Genomic DNA, 21,417 nt, shown 5'->3' on the forward strand with positions numbered 1-21,417 from the left:
GCCACAAGCCAATCACAATCACTTGACCAGAAAGGCATGCAGTGTTGCCAGATTGGGTGGTTTTAGGTGCTTTTTGGCTGGTTTTGAACATATTTTGGGGTGGAAAACGTTACAGTATCTGGCAACACTGAGCATCTGCTTGGGCGGAAGCCTTCTGCGGCAGTTACATTTTGACACGCGAGCAATGTTTCACTATAAAAATTCCGTAATTTCCATCCGTTTTCCGCGATCACAGAAAATCATTGGCCCTATGAGAGTGAGACAGTGAGAGAGCCACCCCTATACCCCGTGGATTTACACGATTTGGAAAAATGACTTTTTCAGAACCGAAAAAAAACAGAGCTTCCGGCTCAACAGTATTATTTTGAGAAATAAAACAATCTTTGGATATACATTTGTTCATTTTTGCATACATATTACTCATTCTCTGCAGTGGTCTGAATTATTTGTTATTAAATAGTTAATGTAAGTAAGTAAATGTTAATAAGTCAAATTTACTACTTTAAAAAAACATTTTAAAAAAATCGTGGGTGTATCGAATCATGGGTCAAAAATCGCAATATGAATCGAATCGTGAGTTGGGTGTATCGTTACAGCCCTAGTTATTTTATAGTCTCATGTCATCGATCAAGTTCCTGATCACCTTTGGAACGGTGTATGTAAATCCTTAGGGGCTTTTTATGTTCATGTTCATGTACATTTGTGTGTGTATGTGTGTTTGTTTCTGTCGTCTGTGTGTCTCCCCCCCCCCCTTTATTTTTATTCTTATGCCCAAACTTTATGGATAGCTTACCAACAGACGGACGAGCAATAAATCACTAACCCTCATTACGGTATTTGCACCATAAACTCTTTACCAGTGATTGACTGTAATCCAGTGAGTTTGCACTGTAGTTACAGTTTAATCGTATTTGTATTTCAATTCTGCTGTTTTAAGAGAACCCATGCTGTGTGTATTCGTTCATTATATTTGTGAGAGAGAGAGAGAGAGAGGAAAAAGGCGGTGCTTGTAATTTATGGCATTATTTCTGTAAAAGCAATAAGGCACTTCAACAAAGAATCACACGCGTGCTTACATCCAGCATGAAGTCAAATGGACGTCTGTTTTGCACGTGGTCTACACATGAAGTGTGTGCGTGCGTGCGTGCGTACTTGACCTATCAGCACTAATTGGATGTGAGGCTGTTTTGACTCTCTTGGCTAAATAAACCCTGATGCGTGTACTTGAGGATCTCATCCAGAAGCCGTCAGTGTTGCTGTGTTATACGTTTATGCGAAACAGCACTAAGAGCTGGAGTATAGTGCCCTCTGGTGGCTGAATTTCCTCACTTCTGCTGATCCTCTTGTACGCTGATGATACCCAGATCAAGTGTTATTGGTACTACTAATAATACAGTGTCATGTGAGTGTGGTTACATGATTTAAGTTCTTGAGCACTGCAGCTTTATTTTTAAGAGTTGGGGAAATCTGTTACGGAAGCTCTGTGTATTTTTGCATATGCTGAAGTTTTGCTCTGGCTGTTTTCATTTCTAAAGAGCAGTCGACAACCAAATTGTGATCTGGTGAGCGGAATGGATGGCTGTGTTAAATAAAAATAAAATTTTGTATATAATATAATGTTTTATCATGTGACCCGTATGGACGCTCTTAATAAAACCATTGGGAAAAGTCACGTGACTGGGCAGATACGGATTGTTGAATCCGGTCCGGAAAAAGCCGTATGCAGCCCCGGACCTGTTTCATTTTGCTCAGAATTGTCACTTTAAAATTGAGCGAGACAACTGAGCACAGTGAAAGTGACCTTTTATTCTCCAGATGATTTATCAGACGCAGACCTCATGACTCGACGATGCTCTTTTGTTTTCAAATCAAAGTTCTTTTGTGTCGACTGAATAGGCTTGTATTGATGTCTCCGTGAGCTGACCCGAGTTCGAAGTGACTTTTGCTCACGATGTTCTCTCTTAAAATCGTTTTCATTCCAAGAGAACAGTAAAGTCAGTTGTATTTTATACCGTAGAACTCGGTGTTATTTCAAACTTGTGCAAAGGTGATTCAGCAGATCAGTGGTTTGCGGTCAATCAAATAAAAATAGATTGGTTAATTTTTCGCACACCGTTGTTCATTGTTTTCCGCTGTGTGCGTATGTTTAAAAAAGGCCATCTGATAAAATGCTTATTGACTGACTCGGGTCGGGTCGGGCCGGACGGGAAAATATTTGGCTCTCATTCATTTGTATGGACCTCGTTACGCTCGGTCCATACGGCATGGCCTCGAGTCAAATATTTTCCCGTCCAGCCCTCACACTCGGTCAATAAGTACATGTTCACAGACTTTCATAGCTTTTTTGTTTGTTTGTTTGTTTTTAATAACTCTTTATGGTCTGATGAGTGAGGTGACGACACGGCTTGTTGAACAAGGTGAATAAATAGAGATGGGTTGCTTAAAAGTGGTAACGTGCCACAATTGGAAGTAAAAGTGGAAAGTGCCACAGCAAACCAAAACCAGTCACGAGGACGGTCTCAGGGGTGATAGCGTTCCGGCGCCGCGCCGGATTTCCGGCGTACCGTGGCTGGGGAAAAAAAAAAAATCTAGTTCGCCCATTGTCCTGTGTCATTCTGAGATGCGCAGATAGACAGTAAAGGGAATTCGGAATTCCCTTTACTGTCTATCTGCGCATCTCAGAATGACACAGGACAATGTGCACGAACTAGATTTTTTTTTTTTTCCCCCCCCAGCCACGGTACGCCGGAAATCCGGCACGGCGCCGGAACGCTATCACCCCTGCGGTCTGATCCTTTGATATTAAAATACCAGATTCCACAATGTCTCCAGGTACAGATACTTATTTTCCTGAATCCTTTCTTCCCTCAGGTGGAGAGCGAGACGCAGGAGCTGTCGGACGGTGCTCTGATTGACCTGTGTGGCGCTACGCTGCTGTGGCGCACTGCCGAGGGTCTTCGGCGTGCGCCCACTCTGAAACACCTGGAGGCGCTGCGGCAGGAGCTGAACGCCGCACGGCCACAGTGTCCCGTGGGCCTGAACACGCTGGCGTTCCCGAGCATGCGCCGGTGCCAGGGCGCCGTGGCCGAGAAGCAGCCGTGGGCGTACCTGCAGTGCGGCCATGTGCACGGCTACCACGACTGGGGCGAGCGTGGCGGGGCCGGGGGCGGGACTGAGCGCGAGTGCCCGATGTGCCGCGCCCGTGGGCCCTACGTACCACTGTGGCTTGGCTGCGAAGCAGGGCTTTATGTCGACGCAGCTCCGCCCACGCACGCCTTCAGCCCGTGCGGCCACGTGTGCTCGGAGAAGACGGCTGCGTTCTGGAGCCAAATCCCACTTCCACACGGCACACACACCTTCCACGCCGCATGCCCCTTCTGTGCCCAGCAGCTCAGCACCGGCCACAGCCACGTGCGACTCATCTTCCAAGGACCCGTCGACTGACCTTTGACCTTCCAGAAAGGGCCTCTGGGCTTATCCTGTGCACTCCTCGGTCCTTTTTTATTTTTTTTTTTCCTCCTCAAACTGATCTTTAACTGATATTTCTCTGTCCCTCTACAAAACCGCATACTTCTGTGCTAAATACTGCGTCAAAACGGTACGCGTGTGACGATTAGCCTAAGTGCACTGTTTGGGTGTGGAGCAGAATTTAGCAAGGGTAGTATGTGGGTGTTCTCGACTCTTGGACTGTTTTTTTTTTTTTTTTTTTATTTCCTCTGCTTTCTAAGTGACCTTTTTGTAGTGAATTTTTCTTAATCCAGAAGACAAACAGAGAAATATATATTTTCAAGCAAAACTAAAATAGTACCTGAACAAGGCAAAAAAAAAAAAAAGACAAAAGAAAACGGGGCTTTCGAATACAAATGGAAGAAATGTGAGCTGCCACAGGAAGTGCCCGGGTGATCTCGGGGAGTGAACTGGGAGGATTCGAGGGGCTACAGTAATATATTACAGTGTTTCTTTGCTATTATGCTAATGGGGAAAAAAAAACAAACATTTTACTCAATTTTAGTGATGCAATAATCATCCTTTACACCAGAGTGTCTGTGATTTATAGCTCAAACTTAACACTTACAAGTCAGTTCATCACCATCACTGCTGCAAACAAAGGAAATGCATTTAGATTTTAGAGATGTTTTTTTTTTTTCATGTAAATCAAATATGCCTAACTTAAAAAATACTTACCGTTTTTATTTATGCATAGTATCAATGTTAATCAAGTGTAAAATTATTGGTGTGTACTTTTTTGGAGTTCCACTCTGTGTATCTGCCTTGTTTTTCTCGTTGTTGTTGTTTCTTGCTTTTTTTTTTTTTCATCCCATGTATAGCCTTGGCTGTGTGTGTTCAGTGTTTATGTAGCCAACACTGTGAGTGTGTCTGAGAGAGAGAGAGAGAGAGAGAGAGAGAGAGCACTTCCACCTCAAAGCAGTAGTCCGAGGGCTTCAGATGCAGGAAGTGAACTGGATATCAGAGCTCGGAATAGAAGCGTTAAATTGTAGGTTGGCGGTTTGAATAGTGATGACACTATAGATAGTTTTCACATGACGTCACAGAGTCGGGGATTCCCCAGTGGCGGCCATCTTGCGGGTCAAGCTTACCGTACGGGTGACTGAGCACACATTGTAACGCGCGAGTCTTCAAAAGAACCCAAGCAGGCTATTTAAAGCTAGCAATGGTGCACACCTGTTGTATTCACGGCTGTCGTAATAGGTCAGATGATGACGTCAAGCGGAGCTTTTATGGAATTCCCACTGTACGGGAGCACGAAGGCGAGCAAACAAAGAAACTCAGCATACAAAGGAGAAATCTATGGCTTGCGAGAATCATCCGCAAGGATTATCAGCCTTCCAAACACAGCAAAGTCTGCTCCGATCATTTTATAAGTGGTAAGTTGTTTAAATAAACAATCAATTGTGTTTAAGTTTGTTTTTGGAAACCAAAGCATCATGTGAACAATCTCTGGAGAATGCCTAACTGGAACCGCTGAGTGTACGTTTACATTGTAATGTACACTTAATATCGCTCGTTTGTCACGTTTCTATTTGAAACTTGTCACTTCACTCACGCAAGGGTCATTTTTGAAAAACATTTTAGGTCTATTCTGTATGATTTGATTTGTGTTTGGGATGCAAACACAAATCAACCATGAAACAGGAAGTATAAGGATGAGAAAAAAACAGTTTAAATCGGAAAGCTGTACACATTTGTGCAGTCCTGCACACCACTCGGGCTGCGCAAATGTGCGCAGCTTTCCGATTTAAACTGTTTTTTTTCCTCATCCTTATACTTCCTGTTTCATGGACTGTAACGGATTTGCTTATTTAGTAATTTTAATACAGAATTTACTTTGAAATTCTAATCAGACACTCCAACGCCCCCCCCAAAAAAAAAAAATCGGATCTGCGCGATTCAGCCGTGAAAAAGGCGGCATCCGCCAAAAGGCGCGCTGTGAATATATAAAGTTGTATATATCAGACAGCCTTTAAAGTTTGATGAAGTCAGTTTCAGGCTTTGGAGCAGGCTTTGGCAGTTTCAGGCTTTGGCAGCCCTGCATAGTCACTTGAAAATGCATCTTTGTCCACTTCGTAGGGGTCAATTCCCCCAATCAAGGCCAGTTTGGCTGCATACCGTTGTCGTGAGATGTCGTCTAATGTATCTGTATACTTCTGTTTGCTTGATTTTGCTGACATTGATCTTTATTTTAGAAAACTGACTATATAACTTCATAAATTCGTCCGAGATAACGTAGCCGGTAATGGCGATGGTCCGTTTTGTTTGCCCCACAAGATGGCAGCTGGAGGGCGTTCCCCGGAATGCCGTGACGTCAGTGAAAACTATCTATTGAGAAACCGTAGTTTGAGACTCGTAGGAAGATAGCAGTGATGCTTAATTTGAGGTTGGGGTAAATGGAAATGGTGTTTGGGAAATCTACACCTGTAACTCGACGCTCTAGATATGTGTACACATGGAAAAGGGGGGAAAAAACCCACACATACACAGATCTGTCCGTTTAATCACGAATCAAAACTACACCCCCTAACGATCCTTTAAGAAGCTGTGTGAGGGTGTGTTTATGTCTGGCTGCCTGCCTGCTTGATTGCCTGCCATGTTTGAATGTCTTGCAACAATATCTTACACACTAGACTCAACGCTGGCCCACAGTTTTTCTGTTGGTAGCAAATTAAGCGTTTCAAAATAACAAACTATCCGTTGTTCTATTCGAAAGGCAGCTCTCTGGATCGATAGGAATCGTGGGCGGCATTCTCATTCAGTGTCTTCTAAGGTACCGTTTGTTCAAATTTGAAGGCATTCTCAGAGTCTCCATCATAATCTTAACCTTAATGCGCTTTGGTGGAGTGAGGGGATGTTCATTCTACCACCAGGGTGCCAGAAGAAGCTTTTATTTGTCACAAAGCTGAGGTCAGGAAGCTGAGACCGTTACGCTAAGGTCTCGCGTAGCTGGAATTGCTTCACGGTACACGATTTTGAGCCTGATTCTTGGGTTTCAGTCACATGACTTAAGCCTCGGTCACAACCGGCCGTACGTGCTCCTACGGCCGGTCTACGTGCAAGAAACGCACGGAGGGCACGCGTGTGACGTGCTGATTTTCGAGCCATAGACTGGCCGCAGAGGTTCTTTGTCATGTCAAACAAACTCTACGGGCGCTTACGTTTTTTTCAGGTTGCAAGACAAACTTGCGGCCAACGTGCGTCTTTCTCCATGAACAAAAAAAACGCAGCGATTTGGGAAACGCCAAAAAATCGTACGTCTGGTTGTGACCTAGGCTTTAGCGGTTTCACTTCCGGTAATACAGCTGGTGGTCAAGCAAACCCAAACGGCTGCCGTAGCGCAAATAACTAGCGATAACTTATCAGCGTATGCTTGTCATCTAGAAGCCACTGCTCACTTTAGATATATTCAGAAGATCGCTATGTGCAGTGGAATCGACCCCGACAGTCTGGGAAAGAAGGATTTGTCATACAATCTCGAAAACCTACCCTTTAGTAGTCGAGTTCTCGAACTATCTGATGTTGCAGACGTCCTTCTACACCGCAAAACCGATGAAGGCGTGGAAGAGTATGCAGGCTTACACCTTTTTTTTTTTTTTTTTTTTTTGTATGTGGCTGGGTAAAGGACCTCGGTATCAAGTCGCTGCCCAATGAATCCTGTTTTGTTTTTTTTGCCCGTGTAAGTATTTTTTTTTTCTTTAAAAGCATTCGTTTGCGTTTTTACAACGAAGCGCTGCAAGTTGAAGTGTAAACAAACAGTTGGCTTGATTCTTACTTGTGTTGGCTCTTATCTCTCAGGTAACTTATTCACAAAGATCATCAGAAACCCCTTTAAAGACCTGGATCTTAGGTGGTGTTTACATTAGACCGTATCCGTATCGTTGTCGTTGCGGATGCACTGTCCGTGCACATTAAAACGCCGGGAAACGACTCCACAGGCGGAACAACTTGAATCCGCCAGGGCCCACGTATTCAACCCAGTACGTATCTGATCCGGTGCTGTGTAAACAGTGAGGAACGAGGATACGCTGTGCTGAGCTCTAGCTGACGTCGTCATTGGACAACGTCACCATGACATCCACCTTCCTGATTCGCTGGCGTTGGTCATGCCACGTTGGTCATGTGACGCGACTGCTGAAAAACCTTCTCCTCTTTAGTCCCAATGACACGGCGTCCCTGATTTCCATAAAGAACTTCAAATTTTGATTCTTATGCTCTCGCTCTCTCTCGCTCGCTTGCTCTCTCTCTTTCTCTCTCCTCTCTCTCTCACTCGCTCACTCAATCTCTCACACACTTTGTGCTTGCAAGTGGTGAGTGACTTGCGCATGCCCGATATGCACTGGGATCATGTGACGTGCCGTCTAATTAGTCATGTGATTAGCATATCCGTGTATTGGCGTTGCTGTGTGCACGGGGAACGGTTTTGTTGCGGGCACAGAAATTTTGTGTGTGTACGCGAATCGTTTTAAAAACGTTAATCTGATGATCCGCTGATTCGAAATAATGTAAACAGGGCCTTAGTCAAACAAGACGGAGAAGTCGTCATCACGGCGCATTGTAACTGTACGGCCGGGTACGAATTTTGTCGCGACCTTCATGCATATGGATTTTGTGAGGCGTAAACAAAGAAACAGCTGGGGACTTCAGCACTTCGTGGCTTAAAAAAAAAAAGTACTGTAAAATAACGACACGTAAGAAAAGTACTTGGAAAACACTAAGGACGTAGCTGAGAGGGAAATACAAACCTTTCACTCAATGATCACTGGAAACTCGAGCACGCTTCGACTCGGTTCCCTTCGATTTCACTGAGAGGTTCAAAAGCCACCTTTCTCGACGTCTTTTTCTGAAATCCTGTGTTCGTTTATCCTTTATTAGTTCATGGGGAACCCTGAAGAAACTTTTATCAGTTTCACGGTTTGATCGATTCGAACAAGGCAAGCGTTAGGCATTTTTTATGCAAGCGATGCACCTTCTCCGTACAAACGCTTAGTCAGCTGAGCTTTGGTAGACCACCAGATAAAGTTTTTTGAATAACTAATGAGGTGGATGTGATGTCACGTGAAACCCAAGAATGGGGATCAACCGACGTGCATTCCAGGCCCTTCCATTGGAACACGTGAGAGCTGGGGAGATACCTTGACAACCAGGAGGGCGTGGCTTCCATCCATGGAAAGTTTTGTGTTGAAAATTGCCGTGGGTCAACCATGAAGGCATACGTGAGCGTCCTTGAGGGGGTTACCCCGTAGCATTCCGTCACAACCATTGAACTGAAAATGTTTGCGTAGGGGGCGTGGCTTATTTCTTCTTGTCGTGAAAACCATACACACTACTGTCATTGATGTAAGGCCACATATCCCTGCCGCCATCGGTTTTACCAGCGTTGTAATTTGCTTATTAACTCCGCCCAAATTTTTTGGCGGATCACCTCAGAGACCTGCCAGACTGGCCACAATAGGCCCCAGCTACAGTTCTCACAGATCAACCAGCTATGTGTGACCTTAGCATTAAGGGTCCAACAGTGGCAGCTTGGCAGTGCTGGGCCTTGAACCCATGACCTTCTGATCAGGAACCCAGAGCCTTAACCGTTGTGCCACTAATGCGCTGAGGAACGTGTAACCCTGGCAAAAGCAAATCCCACGATTCATGTTCACTCGGATGGTACTTTGAGAATCCTGTATATATATCGAAGCTAACTTTGTATTGGAAAATGATCAGAAATTTTTCCGATAGCTAAATTTAGCAAGCTAATGTGGCATAGCATGGCATCCGGTGTCTGTTAGCAGGCTAATCATCTGTCAGAACATCGTTTTGTTTAGCATGCTGCTTCCCATGATGTGAAAAGGTAATATTGGGACATACGTAGCAAAGACTGGACCCATCGTTTTGGTGTGGGCATAAAAATAGAAACACTTTCTCTTCAGAAAGCCTCCATATAAATCAAAAGATCTCTGTCTGTTCGTACAGCAGCGTACTAACTCTGACAGTCAAGCCTTCAGAGTTCCAGCATATGAAAATAATTGTTTTAAGTGGATTCCCATAAGAGTTCTATCCTTATGGCTTACGATGTAACCATTTTTATGTGAAGGGAAAGCGCACCTCTCATGACCATTTAATATACAAGTATTAATTAGTTTTAAATTCATAATTTATTAAAGAGAAACTCCCTGATTTTATCATGTTAATTTGTATCACTGATTATATTGTGCCTGATTTCTGATTTCATAGTCGTTAGTCATTTAAAAGACAGAATTAATTCAGTGTTCAGTCAGACTGCAGCTGCTTTTGCCCGACTGTCACCATGCACAAGCAAGCAGGGGGGGGGAATTATCATTAATATCGGATAATTTCACTTCCCCAGCTGTCACTGCATGAAAACACCGAGCCTTTTTCGCTTAGATATGTAACACATAACATCAGAAAATGTGCATTAATTGCAATTGCTTTCAATGCTGCATAATTTGACTGACTTTGACCTCCATATTTCAGTAAGCTGCCATCTCGGTAGAATCAAAGGAAGTCATCCCAGAAGTCGTTCCTCATAATTTCTGTGCAGGAAAGCTGCTTCTGAAGCTTTAGGAGGTGAGACCAGTGACCCAACGTCTGGTGGTGGATTTAGTAGCAGTTCAAGTACTCGCTTATTTTCATTAATCAACTAGAAGACACTCGGAGAGCGGAGACCTCCACTAAGGACAATCGTCGACTCTTCTGTGATGCACAAATCTGTACCTCCAACCACTTTGTCTGGATGTATAGACAAGTCGTATTTCTACATTGGTTATGTTTTGTCACTACTGAACTTAAAGGAGAACTGAAGGCAAATTTTATCAAAATTCAATTTCTCATTTTATTAAATATCGGAATGCATTTTTGATCGCTATTTTGTCACTGCTATAGAAAGTTATGAGTGTTTGAAATATGCTACGTAATATATCAGTCCATATGTCAAAGCGATGGGCGTAAACGAGATTTGCTGAGACCTGTGCGAGACATCGTAGGACGGAAGTAAAACGTACAGCGGAAATCAAAGTGACCGACATCTGCCAGCATTGTCAAAAGACGCGCCCGCCGTTTTTCGAATGCTGATGTAATCAGGCCGGAAGTTTTGTTTGTTTTGATAGCGATCAGGAAAGTTTGAAAAAAGTAGGCAGTAATCGTCATTTAAACTCGTTTTTTGCAATATTTCATTTGGAAAACAGTTTTCAAAATGGCAGCGCTGACACTTCATGTTTCGAAGTCTTACACATGTCTCGTGAAGATCGCACAGATAAGCGACGCCTGCCGTGGACCAAACGAACTAAATTCAACACGGCTAAAAACCGAATAGGCCGATAAGTCTCATCTCATTATCTCTAGCCGCTTTATCCTGTTCTACAGGGTCGCAGGCAAGCTGGAGCCTATCCCAGCTGACTACGGGCGAAAGGCGGGGTACACCCTGGACAAGTCGCCAGGTCATCACAGGGCTGACACATAGACACAGACAACCATTCACACTCACATTCACACCTACGGTCAATTTAGAGTCACCAGTTAACCTAACCTGCATGTCTTTGGACTGTGGGGGAAACCGGAGCACCCGGAGGAAACCCACGCGGACACGGGGAGAACATGCAAACTCCGCACAGAAAGGCCCTCGCCGGCCCCGGGGCTCGAACCCAGACCTTCTTGCTGTGAGGCGACAGCGCTAACCACTACACCACCGTACCACCCAGGCCGATAAGTATAATATTTAATTGCAATTAGTTGCCAGTATGAGTCATGAAAGAAGGTTACTAAAACCGAAAACGTAATTGAATAACATTAAATTTAGAAATAAAGCAAGTTTAAAAATGACTTCAGTTCTCCTTTAACTGCCATCTACGGGATTTTAAGATGTATGGCAGTGTTGAGCGCAGACTTCCAGCAAGACCAAATGATTGACTGACTAATCTTGGAACGTGAGTGAAAGAGAAACTCAATTCGTGGATCCACACCGTGACTCGGATCCACTCCAAAATGTTCTAGCGTCTTCCTTGGCCCATGCTGCAACTTTTCACCAAGTTTTGGGTCAGTAGGTTTTGCACAATCCTGCATACAGACAGATAACCAAACCACACCGAAAGCATAACCTCCTTGGCTGAGGTAATTGATGCATTTGACTGTAGATACTTTAGCTACCGCTTTTTAGCCAGGCAACCAGAACAGGATTTTCACAGGATTTTTTTTTTTTTTTAAACTCACGGAGCTCAATATTGAAGTCAATATTTGTCCAGTCCACTGCAACTCTACTGCTCCCATCCTGGCTTGATCATTTCCTCACTGAATTTGGGCTTTTATTGTTCAAGAACTCTTTGCAAGAGAGTTCTAGGACACATACAACCAAGATGTAGACCTCTGAGCATCTTGTCCAGATATGAGTGTGAGAGAGATTGAACAGCAGAGCTTCAAATGAATTTTTTTGAAATAACTTTTTTTTTCCCCCCTAAGGATCCTGATATCTCCTATGAGACTGCTACATGACTCTCCTGCCGACTCTGACAGAACACCAACCTTTTCTGCGTCGACCAGACTACATCACACTACAACAGAACAAGTGTTTAGACTGTTGTCCATCATCGAGTACATGGTAGACTTGCTAGCAAACAGACTGACGTTAATGCTAACATAATAGCTACCTCGGTGCTGTCACTTGCGTCATCAGAGACTGTGACTGGTGTCTTCATTTCCGTCAAATGACAAACGATAGTCCGTTGTTTATTTTACTGTTTTGTGGCATTCATCCACGTAGCACACAGTGATTTGTTACACAAATGTTATGCAGAGGCTCGATTCGCCACACTTCAACCTCCGTATTGTAAATGCTTGTGTTTTTTATAACGAACTTTGAGAATCCTGCCCTGGTGAGCCTTCCCAGCTGTTGGATAGATGCTTCCAGAAGCTTCGTTTCCCCATGTACACACCCCTCCTCTACCCTACTCGTTTTGATATTCCTCATGATAAGGAGGGAAACGCTGTTAATTTCAACCTCCGCAGTGGTGGCTCTCTGTCCTACTGTCCTGAGTGCAGATTCCTTCAGCTCAGGGAGAACTTCCCCTCTTTTCGGAAGCAGCGTTTGATAAATAAGCCCTCTTTTTAGGCTCTACCCATCCTGATTCTTACTGAAGCCCTTTACACACATTCAGCATTTCTAAACAATGCTCGCTGCAGCCAAGGCCTGAGGATACCTCGTTGATGTGAACCTCTTTTTGACCATCACTCTGTCCTTAATCCTTGATCTGTATTCTCCTCCCTGATTCTCTTTGTAGTGCAGAAAGGGCTTGTCTTTCCCCCCCCCCCCCCCCACCTCATTTGGTTTGTCTCGTTTGTTTGTGTTTGTTTGTTTCTTTTTGTTGTTTGTTTGTTCGTTCGTTCGTGTGCATGGTCTCTGTCGTTAAGAGCATCATTTTGGAGAGAATTCCTGTGCTTCACTTCGAAAGCTGACAAGGTTACCGATCTGATGGCTTTTGTACCAACTTGAAACAATAAAATAAATTTGAAAAAAAAAATTGGGCGTGTTTATTTTTGCTTGTTTGTAATTTTATGAAGAATCCATGGCCTCATGGTTAGAGAAACAGCTTTGGGACCAAAAGGTTGCTGGTTTGATTCCCTGGACCAGCAGGACTGGCTGAAGTGCCCTTGAGCAAGGCACCTAACCCCCAACTGCTCTGGCAAGAGTGGTGGTGTACCTTGTGTCTGATTAGCCAGAGAAAAACTGCTGATGTGATTATCAGTTTGGGTGGGAGCCTGAACTAAACTTGTTTTTAATTGTGAGTATTACGTAAAGATTTGGGACCAAAAGATCGCTGGTTCAATTGAGCAAGACGCCTAACCCCCATTATTAAAGAGGTGGGTTGGTGTGATGTAACCCAGTTTGAAGTGGATTCACTATTCAGACCTGGAAGTTTATTATTTTCTCATAACCACATGACCTGAACTGTTTTTTATTCCTCTTATACACCATCAGAAATAGGGGTACAGTAGGAGTCCATTTCTGTCCTCCAAGGTACAGTTTGCACTAGTGTACCTCCTAGAGCTCATTGTTGGACCTCGAGGTAACAATGTGTACCTTCTTATAGCAAAAAGGTACATGTAGTGTCTTGCAAAAGTATTCATCCCCCTTGGTGTTTGTCCTGTTTTGCCACTGTACAAGCTGGAATTAAAATGGATTTTTGGGGGGTTCGCACTATTTGATTTACACGACATGCCTACCACTTAAAAAGTCAATACTTTGTAGAGCCACCTTTTGCTGCAATTACAGCTGCAAATCTCTTGGGGTATGTCTCTATTAGTTTAGCACGTCTAGCCACTGGGGGTTTTGCCCATTCCTCAAGGCAAAACTTGAGGAAAACTCCAACTCCTTCAAGTTAGATGGGTTGCGTTGGTGGCCAGCAATCTTCAAGTTACGCCACAGATTCTCAATTGGATTGCGGTCTAGGCTTTGATTAGGCCATTCCAAGACATTTAAATGTTTCCCTCTAAATCACTCCAGTGTAGCTTTACCTGTATGTTTAGGGTCATTTTCCTGCTGGAACGTGAACCTTCATCCCAGTCTCAAACCTCTGGCTGATTCAAACAGGTTTTCCTCCAGAATTGACCTGGATTTAGTGCCATCCATCTTTCCTTCAGTCCTGACCAGCTTTCCTGTCCCTGCAAGTGAAAAATATCCCTACAGCATGATGCTTCCACCACCATGCTTCACTGTTGGAATGGTGTTCTCCGGGTGTTGGGTTTGTGTCACACATGGCATTTCCCATTATGGCCAAAAAGATCAATTTTAGTCTCATTTGACCAGAGAATCTTCTTCCATGTGTTTGGGGAGTCTGCCACATGCTGCTGGGCAAACTCCAAACGTGTTTGCTTAAGCAATGGCTTTTTTCTGGCCACTCTTCCATAAAGCCCCGCTCTGTGGAGTGTACGGCTTAAAGTGGTCCTAGGGACAGATCCTCCCATCTCCGCTGTGGATCTTTGCAGCTCCTTCCGTGTTATCTTTGGTGTCTTTGTTGCATCTCTGATTAACGCCCTCCTTGCCCAGTCTGAGTGTTTTGGTGGGCGACCTTCTCTTGTCAGGCTTGTAGTGGTGCCATATTCTTTCCATTTTGCTATAATGGATTTAATGGAGCTCTGTGGGATATTCAAAGTTTAGGATAACCCAACCCTGATCTATACTTCTCCACAACTTTATCTCTGACCTGTTTGGAGGCTCCTTGGTTCTCGTGTTGCAGAGTCAGGGTCCTTCCAGAACAGGTTGATTTATACAGACATCATGTGACAGATCATGTGACACTTTGCACACAGGTGGATCTTAATCAACTAATTGTGACTTATGAAGTGAATTGGTTGGACCAGCTCTTATTTAGGGGTGTCATACGAAAGGGGTGAATACTTGTCCACACTCCAGATTCATCTTAATTATTGTTTGTCACAATAAAATAACAATGTGCACCTTAAATGTGGTAGGCATGCTGTGTAAATTAAATGGTGCTAACCCTCCAAAAATCCATTTTAATTCCAGCTTGTAACGCAACAAAACAGGACAAACACCAAGGGGGATGAATACTTTTGCAAGGCACTGTATGAGTCACAGTGATTTATCTCCTGTGAGGATGTTGTAAATGTATGTGGCTGTACTCTCTTAGTAAAATATTAGTAACAGATCCTTTACGGATTATGATATTGAAGCCCACCTCATTAAAACAAAAAAATTCAATCTCTGTTATGACCAAGAGGAATCCACTGGTCATCATCTCTGTTTCCACCTTCCCGGTTTTCACTTCCACTCAAAACACCTGTGTGTTTGTCCACATGGTGGCAGTCTTTTTCAGTAATCATATCCTATTCACACAGCAAACAGGCTCTGCTTAACCCCTGCACATAGGCTTCTAGAGCTTCAGAGAGATTTAAGGGTTTATAGCTAGAAAGTGTGCCATCTCTGGCCGGGTCCAAATCCACATCGTGTACACTTGCACGGTGCACTATTTTTTGGAAATCGAGCGTATTGTGTCTCAGAGGTAACAAAGTGTGTAGTGGACAGATCGTTGGAGGCACTTAACAGGTTACAGTACATTACAGGCATTTAGCAGACGCTCTTATCAAGAGCGAGGTACAAGATATTCAGAGCAGCCTGGGGAGCAGTTGGGGGGTTTGGTGCCTTGCTCAAGGGAATCAAACCAGTGACCTTTTGGTCCCAAAGCTGCTTCTCTCACCTTTAGGCCATGGTTTAATGGGGAAAAACAATAATGTCCTGCAAATATATACATATTTGTTTGTATGATTTTACTTTTATGGTCATATGTTAAATCAATTAATTATATCTTTGGGGTTTTTTTGTAATTAAGTTAAATTCATATTCTGAGCTTGTTTTAATTCTTTCAGGCAGAGTGACTACTGGGAGAAAGAACTTTTGTAGTTTAACAAATTTTATTCTATCCACATTCACTGGATATGAGCAATCACATGCTCTGATTGGCTACTCTACTACTAGGATATCAGCTCATATATCATGAGTAGAGAAAAACACAATGGTGGAGTGTGTTGCTGAACCAGCCGAGGATGAAATAAAAACTCTACTCAAAAAAAAAAGCAACGAAATATGGCATGAAAGTGTTTGATGGTAAGAAAATTTTTTCCCCCCCAAGAATTATGATTCTAGCACTTTTTCACATTGATACTGTCAAGCGGAAATGATTTTGCTAAAAATAAAAATGCTCTGTTTCTCAAAATCCAGTGAATGTGGATAGAATAAAAGTTATTCCACTCAATCTCGTCATCATGGGCATCGCCACCATTGAATGTGAAAGAATCCATTCCACTTGATCGATAAGAGAATACCCATACCACTGAAAATCCACTCCGGGTTTTCCGGACGTTACCTACAACAACTCACCGCGCGCAAGTGAAGTGAATCTCAGTGCAAGCAGAGACACGTTGGTGGAGGTGACGACGTCAGCCCCATCACCCCCTCACAATGTCTAGCTTTTGCTAAAACCTTATTCTTTTGTTATATGCCCTCAAAATTAACCCAAGGCCATGTTAAATTAACGTTCAACTAAACAATGAAATAAGCTTAGCCTAATGGGGTATTCTTGGTTGATGATGAATTGTTTGCAGTATTTGCTCGCTCCCCAGACACAATGGACGTAAGGAAATTCTTTACAAAGAAGCGGAAATTAAGTCAAAATTTCCCCACGGGACAGGGTTTTTTTGTCCCAATGGAAATGTTAGTGCAGTTAGCTGGCTAGTCAATGTTCGGAGATGTATCAGCTAGCTTAACGTTAGCTATCATTTAATTCAAACCCAGTAGGCCGACCTTACTGTAATGCCAAGAATGAGGTCAAGTCTGCTCTGATGATATTTATTGATTCCCTGTTGTGATTTGAAGAACTTTTTTTGTCTGGTCTTTGCCAGTTTTCTGGAAAGTAACATGGGAAATCAGTGTCTGGGGAAGGAATAGTAGAAAGGAAAGCAATGGAGAGAGATGGATGTTATTCCAGGGGGATAAAAGTTATGAAGTGGTAGAAATTGTGGTGGCACCAATGTAAGGAATTCCATCTATAAATCTACTAATCTGTAAATGTTACTGTAGTACCACCATTGCATGTCGGTTGGCAAAACTGCACTTGTTCATTGTGTGAAGTTATTTTTTATGTGTCACCATTGTGTGATTTTGTATTATGAAGTTTGCATGATGCCATGTCATGCCTGTTCATTAGGGCTGCGTACCTAAACGTAACATCAGGTACAGGTACCGGTACAGAGGTTTAGGTACAGGTCCGGACCTGTACCTGAACAATTTGACAAATTCTTCTGAACTTCTTCAATAATGACAGAAACATTAATAAACTGTTGACAACTTGTCAGTATCTTTATTCAAAGAAAACCGAACATAACTAGGTTTCCTACCTCACTTCTCAGTCACCCTATAGTTGACTTGGGACAAAAAGTCATAAGTTGTCTCACAGTGAGAAGTGACTACACTAGAGTACTACAGACTACGCGCAGTCCGCGGCCTTTAACTCGCGCGGCAAAATTGCACAAAGCAACAAAGGCTGCCAATGCCAGCAAAGGAAAAATGGCTGACCTGCTTTTGAGTCTTTTTGACCAATCAGAACGCTGGCTCAGCCAAGCTCTCGCAATGTCTCGTGAGACTGTGGCGAGAGGATCTCAAATCAAAGATGGCTCTGATTCCAAGTTTCAGCGCGGCATTTTACGTCTTTTCCAGTGCTAAATTTTCGTCTTTGTGGTAGGATTTACGCATCTTCAGTCACAAAATAAGCAGATACTTGGTGTAAATTTATATCCGTACAGTACCGGTACTTCATGATCCGGTATTTTGGACCTGTACCGAATCGATTTTCACGGTACAGTACCGGTACACAGCCCTACTGTTCATTGTGTGAAATTATGAATATTCTTATTTTTAAACGGACAGTTGAGTGTCACTATTGCTTGGCACAGTGGCATGTTGTTACATCTAAAACTAAAAAAAAAAGAAAGTAAAACGCGCCCATAAAGTCATTGTTGGTGATAAATTGTGTCACATTTATCTCATTATCTTAGGCGTAGCGGTGGGTTTAAAAACAGGCTGATGAATATATGGACTAGTTGAATGAGGACTTATTGTTGAGTCTCTAAAAGAGTCATTGAATTAAGTGACTTTTGTAGGTAAAATTAGGTGTTTAACAACCTGTTAAAAATACACCAGAATGCAGGAAATGGCATCTAATGAATTAAAAATGTTCTGGGAGAGGACCCCCAGACCCCCCGCCATTCTGTCCCTCCCCACATTAAAAATGCTTCCGACACCCCTGCTTGTCATACATGGATTATAGACAACTCGGTGCTACGTGCCTCATCAGCTATCAGCTCATGTACGACTCGATTTCGTGGAATAACTCTTAAACAGCTGGGGGGGGGTTCACCTTAAAAAAAGCAAACATAAAAATGATTTTCATCTAAGCCTTAGATGAAAATCATTTGTATGTTTGAGAGCACTTGGAGAAAAAGATTTCTCCAAGTCCTCACCTTAGATTCTAAGGTGAGGACTTGGAGAAATCTTTTAGTTTAAAGAAATGCTACGTCTCTGATTTCAGCATGTTAACCCAATGCCTTGACATCGATGTTCAGTCTTTTTCTGGCTTAAAGTTTGCCTCCTAAAAGTGATCTCATTCCAAAGAATAAATCGATTTACTCTAACACGACTGTATTCATAGCTACACTTGAAGGACAGCTTGCTTTTTTTCGAGAAACATCCTTTTTGACTTGATGTGTTTAAACCTGACAGGTTGATTTATTTCCAGGAGTGAACAGCAGCCATCTTGGGTACGGATTAAGAGGGCTGTGTGTGTGTGTGTCTTGTATAATAATGTGTCTTTCATAGAGTAATGCAGCACTGGGCTTTCTGCCAAATGGCCACATGTGACGCCGTCCAAAGGGTTCTCGTGTGACGAGCAGGTGAATGAACAGAGCACTGTATTCGACCTGAGATCGGAACGAATGAAGTCAGTCAAGGTAAAGTGTCTAAACCCTGGATGAGATTTTCTCATTTATCACTGGACAAGAAAAAGTACATACTCTTGGCTGACTTTAATTAGCGAAAGAGATGTTTGTCATGTGATCCACATTTCTGTCCCACATCAAGGAACAAGGCGTGTTAGTGTTGGACTGGAAAATACTGCAGAGTGGAGAATATCCAGTTCACTCATAAAATCCAACAATTTACAAAATTTACCTCATTTCAGTGGTTAGAGCTGTAGCCTCACAGCAAGAAGGTCCAGGTTCAAGCCCCGTGGCCGGCGAGGGCCTTTCTGTGTGGAGTTTGCATGTTCTCCCAGTGTCCGCGTGGGTTTCCTCCGGGTGCTCCGGTTTCCCCCACAGTCCAAAGACATGCAGGTTAGGTTAACTGTGACTCTAAATTGAGCGTAGGTGTGAATGTGAGTGTGAATGGTTGTCTGTGTCTATGTGTCAGCCCTGTGATGACCTGGCGACTTGTCCAGGGTGTACCCCGCCTTTCGCCCGTAGTCAGCTGGGATAGGCTCCAGCTTGCCTGTGACCCTGTAGAACAGGATAAAGCGGCTAGAGATAACAAGATGAGATGAGATCACTACAACCAAAAACGACAAAAAACCATCTGGGTTTTTTTTTTCTTCTGACAATAATGTACAGTACTGTATAACAGTCTATTGCATTCTATCATACCTGTCAACCCTCCCGTTTTTCCCGGGAAATTCCTTATTTTGACTTATTTCCCTCTGTCTTCCCGTTTTTTTATTTTCCCGAAAATATCCCGTATTTTCACAATATAAAAAAGTCGGTAGGTCCAGAATTCATGACGCGCCTCTGACAGGAGTTTACAGCAGGAAGTCGGGCCATGAATTCACGGCCCCGCCCTCTCAGGCATCAGTAATTACAGAACTACGTCCGGAGGCGAGGCTGAACAAGTGATTAGGTCCAGTGTTGCCAGATTGGGAGGTTTCCTGCCCAAGTTGGGCGGTTTCAAGTGTATTTTGGCGGGTTTTGAACATATTTTGGGCTGGAAAACGTCAGCAGTATCTGGCAACACTGATTAGGTCTGAGGTGAAGATGGCGATGCTAATAGCTAAGAAAAACATTAGCCTCTCTTTCTTTGATGATTTCAACAAGTGCGTGGCTGGAATGTTCCCAGACTCTTCCATCGCAAAGAAATTTTCCATGGGGAAAACGAAAGCCTCCCAAATAATCAAGGTAAGCTACACATGTTTACATTAAGTATGTCCTGGCTAAGACCTCATAAATAGCCTGGTGTAAACTAATTGGTGTATTAACTGTTTTATCCACTCATTGTCTATTTTATTTTCTATCTGAAACTTACCCATTTTAAATCACTCTTGGTTTAATATCTTATATTACTCTTTATCTCTTTATTACTCTATCTATCTATCTATCTATCTATCTATCTATCTATCTAGTGTTCCGAGGCCATGATTATGGTAAAACCATAATAAATTGCAATGGAATTGAATTTATTGATTGGTTATATAATGACCTTTCTTATTTTAACATAAGATACGTATTTTAGCCCTTAATTTGGGAAATAACTGGTACCACTGAAAGCAAATAAAAATAAATGTATAGTTTATTCACAAATGCACTCTATAAACCATAAGCATATTGAGTTTGGGTCTTGGCTATCACCAACATGCACCAGAGTACAGGAAATCACAAATACTAGATAGAAAATTGCCCCCCATTCAACTACACACCCACTTTTGGTGAAGGGTATGACTTTCCGAAATTTTCCCTTATTTTGAGTTGAAAATCTGGGAAATATCCCTTTTTTTCAAACCTCAAAGTTGGTAGGTATGCATTCTATTTTTCTTGAGTACAAACTGTTAAATTTTTATTTTATGGCTTCTACATTATCAGTTCGGTACAAAACATTTTAGCTTTCCGGCTCAAAATGAAATGTTACAGAAAAATATTTGTACCTCAGTAAAGAAAGCAGGATATTTCATATTCTATCCACATTCACTGGATATGAATCGCAATCGCACGCTCTGATTGGCTACTACTAAGTTGTACTGTGAGTCGAGAAAAACAAAATGGCGGAGCATGTTGCTGAACCAACCAAGGACGAAAAAAAAACCTCTACTCAAAAACAAAACCCCAAAAAAGCAGTAAAATATGGAATGAAAGTATTTGATGGTAAGAGCGTATCTTTATTCTTCAAGCATTACAGTGGTATGCAAAAGTTTGGGCACCCCTGGTCAAAATTGCTGTTACTGTGAACAGTTAAGCAAGTTGAAGATGAAATGATCTCCAAAAGGCATAAAGTTAAAGATGACTCATTCCCTTTATATTTTAAGCAAAAACATTTTTTTATTTTCATCTTTTGCATTTTCAAAATGACAAAGGAAA

The 21,417-nt window shown here is 42.7% G+C and overlaps 1 protein-coding gene across 4 annotated transcripts in view; it reads left to right on the forward strand.

Annotated features, from left to right (window-relative positions):
- Window positions 1–10,930, forward strand: part of peli1b (pellino E3 ubiquitin protein ligase 1b) — a 159,088-nt gene extending 148,158 nt beyond the window's left edge. For all 4 annotated transcript variants that reach the window (XM_060933422.1, XM_060933423.1, XM_060933420.1 and 1 more), the window contains one exon: window positions 2,872–10,930. In XM_060933422.1, coding sequence (XP_060789405.1) covers window positions 2,872–3,444 — 573 coding nt within the window. In that variant the 3' untranslated portion in view covers window positions 3,445–10,930. The remainder of the gene's footprint in view (window positions 1–2,871) is intronic.
- Window positions 10,931–21,417: the final 10,487 nt, after the last annotated feature.

Source organism: Neoarius graeffei, chromosome 11, assembly GCF_027579695.1.
Source record: "Neoarius graeffei isolate fNeoGra1 chromosome 11, fNeoGra1.pri, whole genome shotgun sequence".
Classification (NCBI taxonomy): domain Eukaryota; kingdom Metazoa; phylum Chordata; class Actinopteri; order Siluriformes; family Ariidae; genus Neoarius; species Neoarius graeffei.